General features: G+C 41.3%; 1 protein-coding gene across 3 annotated transcripts in view; it reads left to right on the forward strand.

Moving 5' to 3' along the window:
• Nucleotides 1–8,369: 8,369 nt before the first annotated feature.
• The window catches only part of LOC137870446 (contactin-associated protein-like 4), a 122,340-nt gene continuing 118,427 nt past the window's right edge, over nucleotides 8,370–12,282 (forward strand). For all 3 annotated transcript variants that reach the window (XM_068707733.1, XM_068707735.1, XM_068707736.1), the window contains exon 1: nucleotides 8,370–8,880. In XM_068707733.1, the coding sequence (XP_068563834.1) occupies nucleotides 8,796–8,880 (85 nt within the window). In that variant the 5' untranslated portion in view covers nucleotides 8,370–8,795. The remainder of the gene's footprint in view (nucleotides 8,881–12,282) is intronic.

Here is a 12,282-nt window from a genome sequence, read left to right on the forward strand (position 1 = left end):
CTCACACTTATTCATTCAGTCTCTCTATCTCTGTCTTCCTGTCATTTTGTGTTTCTCTCTCTGTCTTTTTTTTCTCTCTCCCTCTCTCCCTCTGGCTCTCTCTCTGCTACCACTAATGCTGTTATTCATGCTACTACCAGTACCAATACTACTACAGCTATTAGTACGATTGCTACTAGAACTAATACTACTGCTATCACTTCAAATACTGCCATTACTATTACTACTTCTTCTACTACTACTACTGTTATATTAAATACTACGACCACTACTACAGCTATTACTACGACTACTGATACTACTACTTATACTGCTTCTTCTAATTATTAATACTTCTACTACTAATAATACTTCTACTACAACTACAACTTCTACTACTACAAATATCACTACTGCTGACATTTTTTAAGCCAAAGAAGCAGTTCGAATATCAAAAAATTCAGCTTTTTCAGGAGAGGGATGATATTTTTCATATTTGTAATCTTTAAACTTTTTGAATTATTAAGCTTTTTGCAATTTGTTTTGAATGGGATATCCATGGAGAAAATCTTCAAATCCTGTTAAACTTCTTCAACTTTCAAAGCCTTTTTTCTCATACTTTCAGCTACAGACACCATAGTTAGATGTTTCAACTAGAAGGGTTTTCAGCAGTGCAGTTTAAATGCTTTCGAGCTTCAACATTTTTCAGACAGGTAGTCTCTCATTTCTGTATTTTCAGCAATGTTTTTGCAATTCATTTCAGCTTTCAGTTTTCAGCATTCCAACGAATTTTCAGCAGGAAATGCATTTTCTAATTGTTGGAATGCTGATTCAGCATTCCAAGTATTGTTCTTCGAATCTTTATTCAGTGTGGCTTTGTGGCACAAGGCAGTAATACTGCCTGTGCCAAAGCACACTGACTGTAATCCTGCGGGCTTATTATTATTCAGTGTGGCTTTGTGGCACAAGGCAGTAATACTGCCTGTGCCAAAGCATACTGACTGTAATCCTGCGGGCTTATTATTATTATTCAGTGTGGCTTTGTGGCACAAGGCAGTAATACTGCCTGTGCCAAAGCACACTGACTGTAATCCTGCGGGCTTATTGTTGGAATGCTGATTCAGCATTCCAAGTATTGTTCTTCGAATCTTTATTCTTCAACTATTTCTTCCGTACGTATTTTGGCACTTAATAACGTCCACATTTCTTAAGCTACAGAAACCGTTCAAATATGAAAATGTTCAGCTTTTTCAGGAGAGGGGTGCTATGTCTTTTTATGTTTCTAATCTTTAACTTTTTCAATTATTAAGCATTTTGCAATTTTTTTTTGAATGGGATGTCAATGGAGAAACTTTTCAAATCCTCTTAAACTTGTTCAACTTTCAGATCATTCTACTTCCTCATACTTTCAGCTACAGACACCATTTAAACTTTCAAATGTTGAGAAAACCCTGATCAATGATTGTATGATATAATCATTTTGATATCTTTTATACTTTTTGAGCTGTAGCAATTTTGCTTTTATGTGTTTTTCAGTCCTTTTCTGCTTTTATAATGGGTGTGTATTGCGCAGCTTAGAGTGCGTGATGTCATCGCTAGAGTGAAGAGAAGCCTGAGATTTCTGTGAAAAAAATATTTGTCTTTTGCGACTGACTCCTCAATTTTCACTCTACATGCATAATTTTTGGATGGAAACGTAGCTAATCTTGTCCTTGTCGTAGACATATGACTTTGGAATCCCACAGGTTTACACATTTGGCTCAAAAGCCTTTACTTGAGAGGAAAACCAACTTTCTCCTCCATAGACCCCAATGTTAAAACGTACTTCAAAAAAGTCTTGCACAGACAACCGTACCCCATTTCTAAATCGCCATTGAAGCCACTTTTTTTTACACTACAGATCCAATATTCGCATGATCTGTTCTTCAAGTCATCCTTGCACTTCAGTCTTAATATCGGAGAAATAAGGGCTATGGTTATGGTAGTTTTCTGGTTTTGTTTGACAGGTGTCTTCCAGTTGTTTTCTCATGAAAAGGCGGCAGGCTCACAGGTGTTCGTGCTTGAGCTAATTACTAATGTTTATAAACACACAGACTCACAGACTCTCCAACTGCTGCGTCGTCACCATGGGAACCAATGACACACACACACACACACACACACTCTCTCTCTTTCTCTGTGTGTCTGTCTCTCTCTACACACTCAGTACATATAACTGTCTGTCTGCCTCACTCACTCACTCACTCACTCCATATAACTGTCTGTCTGCCTGTCTCTCCAAATCACTCAGTCCATCTGACTGTCTGTCTGCCTGTCTCTCTCTCCCACACAATCAGTCCATCTGACTGTCTGTCTGCCTGTCTCTCTCTCCCACTCACTCAGTACATATAACTGTCTGTCTGCTTTTCTCACTCAATCCAGATGACTGTCTGTCCACCTGTCTCACTCACTCACTCAGTACATATAACTGTCTGTCTGCCTGTCTCACTCACTCACTCAGTTCATATAACTGTCTGTTTACCTGTCTCACTCACTCACTCAGTTCATATAACTGTCTGTCTGCCTGTCTCTCTCTCCAAATCACTCAGTCAATGTAACTGTCTGTCTGCCTGTCTCTCTCTCCTACTCACTCAGTACATATAACTGTCTGTCTGCTCTTCTCACTCAATCCAGATGACTGTCTGTCCACCTGTCTCACTCACTGAGTACATATAACTGTCTGCCTGTCTCACTAACTCAGTTCATATCACTGTTTGTTTGCCTGTCTCACTCACTCACTCAGTTCATATAACTGTCTGTCTGCCTCTCTCTCCCACTCACTCAGTATATATGACTGTCTGTCTGCTCTTCTCACTCAATCCAAATGACTGTCCACCTGTCTCACTCACTCACTCAGTACATATAAATGTCTGTCTGCCTGTCTCACTCACTCACTCACTCAGTTCATATAACTGTCTGTTTGCCTGTCTCACTCACTCACTCAGTTAATATAACTGTCTGTTTGCCTGTCTCTTTCTCCCACACACTCAGTCCTTCTGACTGTCTGTCTGCCTGTCTCTCTCTCCAAATCACTCAGTCCATCTAACTGTCTGTCTGCCTGTCTCTCTCTCCCACACACACACAGTCCATCTAACTGTCTGCCTGTCTGTCTCTCCCACACACTCAGTACATATAACTGTCTGTCTGCTCTTCTCACTCAATCCAGATGACTGTCTGTCCACCTGTCTCACTAACTCACTCTGTACATATAACTGTCTGTCTGCCTGTCTCATTCACTCACTCACTCAGTTCATATAACTGTCTGTTTGCCTGTCTTACTCACTCACTCAGTTCATATAACTGTCTGTCTGCTTGTCTCTCTCTCTCTCTCCCACACACTCAGTCCATCTGACTGTCTGTCTGCCTGTCTCTCTCTCCCACACACTCAGTCCATCTAACTGTCTGTCTGTCATTCTCTCTCTCCCACACACTCAGTCAATCTAACTGTCTGTCTGTCTGTCTGTCTCTTTCTCCCACACACTCAGTCCATCTAACTGTCTGCCTGTCTCTCTCTCCCACTCACTCAGTACATATAACTGTCTGTCTGCTCTTCTCACTCAATCCAGATGGCTGTCTGTCCTCTTGTCTCCCTCACTCACTCAGTACATATAACTGTCTGTCTGCCTGTCTCACTCACTCACTCAGTACAAATAACTGTCTGTCTGCCTGTCTCACTCACTCAGTACAAATAACTGTCTGTCTGCCTTTCTCACTCTCTCACACTCATTCATTCAGTCTCTCTATCTCTGTCTTCCTGTCATTCTGTGTTTCTCTTTGTCTTTCTTTCTGTCTCTCCCTCTCTCCCTCTGGCTCTCTCTCTGCTACCACTATTGCTGCTATTCATGCTACTACCAGTACCAATACTACTACAGCTATTAGTACGATTGCTACTAGTACTAATACTACTGCTATCACTTCAAATACTGCCATTACTATTACTACTTCTTCTACTACTACTACTGTTATATTAAATACTACGACCACTACTACAGCTATTACTACGACTACTGATACTGCTACTTATACTGCTTCTTCTAATTGCTAATACTTCTACTACTAATAATACTACTACAACTACAACTTCTACTACTACAAATATCACGACTGCTGACATTTTTTAAGCCACAGAAGCTGTTCGAATATCAAAATATTCAGCTTTTTCAGGAGAGGGGTGATATTTTTCATATTTGTAATCTTTAAACTTTTTGAATTATTAAGCTTTTTGCAATTTGTTTTGAATGGGATATCTATGGAGAAAATCTTCAAATCCTGTGAAGCTTCTTCAACTTTGAAAGCCTTCTTTCTCATACTTTCAGCTACAGACACCATAGTTAGACGTTTCAACTAGAAGGGTTTTCAGCACTGCAGTTTAAATGCTTTCGAGCTTCAACATTTTTCAGACAGGTAGTCTCTCATTTCTGTATTTTCAGCAATGTTTTTGCAATTCCTTTCAGCTTTCAGCATTCCAACGCATTTTCAGCAGGAAATGCATTTTCTAGTTATTCTTATTCTCCATCTTCCACATCAGAGTTTGCCGCGAAACTTGCCCCACAGCGTTGCCAACACCTGCTCAAAAAGTAATTCAACACGTGCGGCTTGATCGGGAATCGTGAGCTATGACTTTTATAAGAAATTTGTCCAGCGGTTTCCCCGAAAATCGCAATCTACGATGAAAAATCGGCCCATTGACTTGAATGGGATTTCGGCGTGAAGAAAGCAAAAAAAACACTTAACTTTGGACCCATATTGACCAGCCATACTTTAACGTAGAAACATGATTCAAAGTTTAAAACGTAGACAAATTGATGGACGTTATTGAGCCAAATGGACATTTTGCTAGCTAGCATAGTTTTCATGAAGTCACCGATTTAGTTTCAGCAAAACTTTGGGTCTGTTTCAGATTTTATAATGGGTGTGTATTGCGCAGCTCGTTAAGTGCTAGAGTGATGACATCACGGTCAGAGTGAAGCACAGCAGGAAAATGTTCTGTGATTTTTCCAAACAAATTGCTCCCATTCCCACAATTCTTACTCTTTATACACCATTTTTGGCCAAACAGCTTGGAAATGTTGTGCTGGTCGCAACAAAGTGTCTATGGAATCCAACGGACTTACACATTTAGCTCAAACAGCCGTGGAGCGACATGAACTCCAACCGACTGCTCCATTAGACCCCATGTTAAATCAGAAAAGAAATTTGTCAAAGAAAGCAGACGGTACCAGTTTTGTAACTTGCGCTGGCGCTCACATTTATAACACTATAAACATAAAAACATACCAGGGCGTTCGGCAGAGTCTTATCTCTCTCACGGTGCACTTATTTTATTGATTGGACCCATGGTTTTGGTATAAAGTGCATTTGTTTGACAGGTGTTTCCCAGTGTTTTCTCATGAAAAGTCTGCCAAGCTCACAGGTGTTCTTAATTCAGCTAATTACTGATGTTTATAAACAAACAGACTCACAGACTCTCCAGGCCCTGCGTCGTCACCATGGCAACCAGTGACACGCACGCACGCGCTCTCTCTCTCTCTCTGTCTGTCTGCCTGTCTCTACACAGAAGGATTTACAAATAAATGTGACTCACAAATGCACGCAGAACAAATATATTTCTGCATTTGTATGTATTTGTGTGTGGATGTTTTCTATTTGTTTGTGGATTTGTGTGCATTTGTTTGTGGATCTCTTCACATTTGTTGGTGGGTTTTTTGAGACTCCCCTGCCTGGCCGGATTCACAAATATGTTTTTTTTAACTTGGACCTATCTGTAGCCAATCAGATGTCAGCCTCATTTTCAACCAATCACATGAGCGCAGCTTCCCCCCTCTCCTCCCCACGAGGCTGCCAGCTGTGTTCACACCGAACTATTCGCGCGATGAGATTACATACAAAGTCTTTGCACAGACGCGATGAGACTGCAGTGACGCAAATTTTGCGCGAAGCGTTTGGGCAGAAGCGTTTGGGGCGACGCGTTTGAGGCGACGCGTTTGGGGCGGCGCGTTTGGGGCGACGCGTTTGAAGCGACGCGTTTGAAGCGACGCGGTTGGCGTGATGTTCCTCCTGTCATCACTGACGTCCTGTTGTTGTTGAATCAGGAAGTACAAACTGTAGCCGTCTGTGTTCACCCAGAGCTCTACGCAGGGACGTGCGGTCAGGGTGTGATGATGAAATGTAAAAAACAAATAATGCTAAAATAAAATAAATATTAATATTTCTCTACTGATCTGCTCTATAAATGTAATTTCTGTATTATTCCAAACATTTTTATAATCAAAATCTCTGAATTAGCGCATGTCCTGTTCAAACAAAGAGGAGACAGTGAGGTGAGGCAGTGACCAGCTGTTCCTCACCTCAGACTGTGAATCCCTCACAAACTGGGTTGAGCCTTTTGCTGTCTCATTCCTGCACACACTGTAATATTTGTGGACACTTTCATTATATGTCCTTTCTTTCCATATAATAGGTACTGTATTTCACGTCTGTGTAGAACATATTTAGTGTTGCTGATCTGACATTAAGGGGAGGCAAACACTACTCTGCCTCAATGAAGGGGGCGTGCGAGAGCCCAAGGCTCGGGTTTATCGCGTCAATTAACACAGAGCAGATCGACCCAGGCAGGAAGTCAGACACCAATTAGGGATAGAGCATCCGGTAAGTTTTCAAAATAAAAGCGTCAGCTTTAACTTGGTTTAACTTTTTCAAGAGTATGAATCTAAAATGCAGAAAAGAGAGAAGCATTATCTCAATCGAACCTCAACGATACTACCGGTAACATCAGCTTGTATATATATATATATATTGCGACGTCTTCGGGCAGTAGAAGCCACACTGTCAAAATTTCTTGCGAAATTTTCTAGTTGTGTTCTTAAGTTCTAAACTCTGTAGAAAGAAAAAAAACACACAACACTTGTACCTGTCTGCATGTGATCTGTGATGTGATGTTTTGATTGATTGACGTGTAAAAAAACTAAACAGTTTCATATCTGAATTGTCACGTACGGTGGAACAAGTGCGTAATTCCCCCCCAGAATATGAAAAATGTAAATCTGTCCCTGCAGTTTTTATAAACGGATATTTAAATTCCTCCAAAAGCTAAACGAATGCTCAGTATTCAGTGTTAAACTGATTTAAACTCCTCCTGCCTCCTGGCCTATGACGAAGTCAGTTGAAGTTGCAGCATCGCTGTTGCAGATGTTAAATATAAACCAGTGTGTTACCGCTGTAAATGAGCAGATCTGGTTTGTCAGTGTAACAGGCTGGAGGATAATTTGAGTTGCATCGTCACTTGTCGTCAGAACCTACAACCCCAACCCGGTTCCCCCTAATGCCTGACTGAAGATTTTGCCCTTGAGGTAAAAAATCTATTTATTTTGTATTGTACCTGTAATAAGACCCTCGTCAAAGAGACTGCTGGCAGCCTGCAACACATGACGTTGATAGGAAACGGCGTGCTGTTGCGAGCAAGGATCAAAGGTTGTGTGGGTGAACACTAGCAAGGCTAAGCTGCTGCCGCTCCCACTGACCTTCACAGGGAAACACAAAAGCCCTACTGCTGTTTCTTCCTGGTTAGAAGGTCAGCCCGGAGGTATTCGTGGATGACTCACATTTGTGGGTGTTCATTTGACGTTTGCGGTGTCTTGTGCAGGCCTATATGTGGTCCCGGAGGATTCATGTTGATTGATTGATTGATTGATGGGCATCTTATTTTTAAATTCAAGTGTTGAAAAAGAACATGTATAATAAATGTTTTGGTACTTTCTGCCAAACATCCAAATTCAAATCAGACTTTGTTATGTGCTGAGTGTGAGAGGAGTTCAGAGGTGCCATTTTCTTTCATTGTCAAAAAGTGTCTTTCTTTGGCTGGAGGTGCAGTGCAGCTGTGAGGTCTCAAATCCAGCCCTCACTCTGTGTCCTTAAATCAGCCTTCTTGTCTCCCTTTTTTCCCCCTGAATTTTATAAAAAGGCAGATAATATAGAGGATTTCTTTTTTAAAGAGCAGCTTAACAACATCTCTGAAAATTTGTGAACATGACCTTTCATTGGAGGAAATGCAGGGTATTGTCTATTTTTTAATACAGCTGTTTGTGCTTCTGTGCTTTTTTAAAATGCATGTTTGATTTGAAAAATGACCTGTTAGTTTGAAAAGATGGATAAAAGCATTTTGAGTATACCCATAGATGGACTAACAAAGGGCCCAGGGGCTGGGCTTCACCTGCAAAACAGGGAAGTAAAACGACTACAAATAGACTCTAAACCAGCACTACTCTGGATGATTGCTTTTGTTTAGGAGGGGGGCTTTTACATGTCAGTGCTCAGGGACCAATGATCTCATAATTGGTATCCCTGGTCTCATGCAAAGAAATGTGAGATTTGTATTTCTTTTAAATGGTTGAGATTACATTACATTACAGTCATTTAGCAGACGCTTTTATTCAAAGCGACTTACAATAAGTAACTACATTTAGAGTTGAACGGCAACTATAGCCACATGCTCTCTCTGCTCTTTAGTAAAACCAGTTTCTTCATGATCGCAGTGTTGGAGGCGGTTCGCTGGACTGGGACCTGCAACAGTAAAAAAAAAAAAAAAAAGCCCTCCCTCCTCATTTCTTCGCTCCGTCTTTTCCCTCCGTCCGGCCGGCCCCTCCACATTGTGGCAGCAGGGCTACTGCAGCGCAGCGGAGCTGAAGGAGAGCAGAGGAGAGAAGCGGAGGAGGCGGACGGACAGACGGTCTCCCCTCCGACTAGTGGGATAATACTCTGCTGCATCCCGTCGCTTCAACATGCCTATGGGGAGTAAAATACTCGCTGGGATAACTGCGCTGGTCGCCTCGCTGCTGCTCGGCTCCTGTGGGACAGGTGGAGAAGGTGAGCGGCTTCCTGCTGTTGAGTGCGTTGTTTTATTAAAAGGGATCATCACTCGACAATGAGGCAGGATAATGTATTCGGCTGCTTAACTTTAAACTGGATAATGACAAATCAAGTGCATTAAGAAGATTAACGTGTTTTTCCTTTTTTTTCTTGATTTAACAGCTAATGGCAGAACGAAAATTGGTCAAACATGATAAGGGCTACTTTTCATGAAGCTAGAATGAATAACTGAAATATGTCTATATGTATTGGTTAATCCAAGAGAATCCAAACTCTGATAACTATTCGGCTGCGATTAGGGATTATTTTTTATTATTGATTGATCTGCTGATTCTTTTCTCCAATAATCGATAGATTTGGCCTAATCTATAAAATCCAAAAGTCCAAGATGACGCCTTCAAATGTCCTGTTTTGTCTGTCTAGCAGTCCAAAACACCCAAAGATCTTCAGTTAACAATGATTTGAATCGGAGAAAAGCAGCAAATCTTCACATTGCTGCCACTTTGATATACTTTCGCTTTATCAAACAGTTAAATTTACGTTTAAAGGACTAATTGTTTCCTGCTATAGCCTTTTCCTAAAAAGAAAATCAAGGAATCTGCCTGCAATGGTTTTTTTTGTCAGCGGTCTTACCTTTTACTTTTCTAAATAAACACACGCAGCATTAATAAGGGAAGTCGATGCTGATCTGTGCTGCTACCCTTTTCTCCAGTTTGGGAAGAAGCACTGTAGCTCGGGCTGTTTATTCTGTGAATTTGGCGAATTAAACAGTTTGCTGGGTCTGAACCCACCACCTCGAGTCTTGTTGAAAGGGAGCTCACATCCTTAGGGGATTTACGACCGTCAAGTTTTAAGAAACAGCGAATCCCACGAGTTGTGTTCTTATTTTAGCTTTTCTCCAGCATTTGATGTTTCCTCGGGGAAACTGTGTTTTTTTCTGTGGAGATGTGAGGGAGCTGCACAGGATGCTGCTGCTGCTGCTTCTTCGGCTCCAGTTTTTCTCAGAACAGGTTTCAGAAAAGATCCTAAAAAGGGTGTTGTTTAGTAAAGGGATGATTTCAGAAGTGAAGTCACTGAAAAAGTTGCTTCTTTAATGGTTGCTTGAGAAACCAGATTTAAAGAAATGAGAGAATTTACCCTGCAACAAGTGTGAGAAATGGATGGATCTTTTTTTCACTGCAGTCCCTGAGTGCATGCTGTTATTTTCCTCTCTGAGGTTTTAATGAATAGTTCCAGTCGCTGCATTCTTAAAGTAGTAGCCCGCTACAATCTGATGACCTTCCTCCCCACTGTAAAGTTGTACTCTCTTGGAAAGACGCTGTAAATAAGGCCATCTTTTAAGGCGACATCCCTGTAGGAAGACTGACAAAAAATAACACTGAGCCTTTTCACACACAGATTGGTGGTGCTGGATGTGGCGGGTAGAAAAGAGGAATGTATGCATTGATAGGCATTGTGGTTTCTCAACTGTGTTGATTGTTTGGGTAGACAACAGCTATAACGGGGGAAAAAAGTGGTATTGTTTGTATGGAAAAAAAAGTGACCCAAATCCAGATGAAATGGGTACAGTGTCTGTGTAGGCTCAGACACGACAATCTCAAAGAGACAAATCCAAAAAAACTGGAATTTACTGTATCGCTCCACTGTGCTTCATATATTTTGCAGCACATTGTAACCGCATTTGTCAAAGTCTTTATCATCCACTTAACAACCTGTCTTCCGTCCAGATTATGCCTCCTAAGCAATGAACGGGTTTCAGCTCAGTAAAGAACTATCACATAGGTTTCTGTCATTGTCACATTCATCATCTTGAGCGATACGCTCTCTCTCTCTTTTTCCGTTAACATGTCCTTTCCTCTCTAACGCTTGCTGTGTAGAGGTGAGAGAGTAAAGGCAACTTCTCTTAAGCTCTTTTTTTCCCAGTGCATTACAGCTATCACTTTTTATGTGTACAAATAACACTATATGAATAGCCTCCAAAAAACTCTTTTTGAATGTGCACCGTTATTCCCATATTTAACAAAAATGTCTATGGGTGTGGCTATTCAAAATGACTATAGACACACACTATGGATATCTGGCGTTGTTGAATAACGTGTCCTACAAACTGTAGGCAAAAAGTGAAGGCAAAAAAAGTGCCTCCTGTCATAGAGAGAGGGGTCAGAAGCCGTAAATTGCTCATATGTTGATAATGGCACACATTTCCGTATACACAAAATGTTACATGACAAACTGAACATTTTTAAAAGGGATCTTGAGATAGAGCTTGTAACTTATGGCGAGGATTTTTAGATGCTGTTTAACCACCTCACAGAATACCATGACAATTACTTGCCTTACTGCAACCCTAACTTCACATGTAAACTAACTGGGTTGAGCGCTGTGGTGTTATGTGTAAAATAAGTTTAGGAGACCGTTGTATCGTTGACTAACTTTATTAGCCGAGGATTAGCATAACACCGAGACTGTTGACTGACTGGATTCGTACAGCTCCAAGTGCGGACTGCAGACCGTACATGCCCTCGTCTGACATCACACACACCTGATAACTCCGCTCTGCATGTCGATAAAGTAGTACCATTACATTACATCACCCTTTCTTTGAGTCATTTAAGGCATGCTGCAAAAGGCATAATATCGTCTGTCAACGTCTTCTGTATGACTAACTGTTCATTGTAAAACTCAGAACGAATGCTCTATTAAGTAACAGTTTCATAACAACATACATTTATTTTTCAAAATCTCTTCAGGATTTAAACTTTTTGTGGCACTTAACATATTTATATTGTATTAATGAAACAGTCATTTAACATAAACCAGTCCTGAACTATTGTGATCTGGGTGGACTACCAGTCACCAACATAGCTGCAGTGGATTATTCTGCCACTTGATGCAGGCTATGTTCTAACTACTGAACATACTCTCCATATCGGTCTGGTGGTTTTACAACTCTGCCGCTGAAGGTTGTGCGTGCTGCAGTCTGTGTCACAGTATCTTGAGATGTAACAGGAGGTGTATCTGCATCAGAACCAGGTGAACTCAACTCTCCATCGTTCACTATACATCCGTCCCCTCCCTCCTGGAAAGTCTCTGTAGGACTTTGGAGAGGTCTCAGATGGCGACGGTTCCTGCGCAGTACTCCTTTATCCGTCTGGACTAGGTATGACCTCGGTGTGTTACCTTGCTTAAGGACTGAAGCAGACTTTGTCCAGCCTTTCTCATCATCCAGCTTCACAGCAACACTGGTTCCAGGCTGAAGGTCTGGTAGAGTTCTGACGTTATTCTTGTCATTGTAGGCCCGCCTGTAGCTCTGTTTCATCCTCTCATCGCTCTGTCTCACTTTGTGGAGGTCTGGCCATCCAGGTTGTAGATTAGCTTCCAGTGTAGGAACTGTAGTAC

Source organism: Cebidichthys violaceus, unplaced genomic scaffold (assembly GCF_023349555.1).
Source record: "Cebidichthys violaceus isolate CVI_PGR_0920_01 unplaced genomic scaffold, fCebVio1.0.p SCAF_13, whole genome shotgun sequence".
Taxonomy (NCBI): domain Eukaryota; kingdom Metazoa; phylum Chordata; class Actinopteri; order Perciformes; family Stichaeidae; genus Cebidichthys; species Cebidichthys violaceus.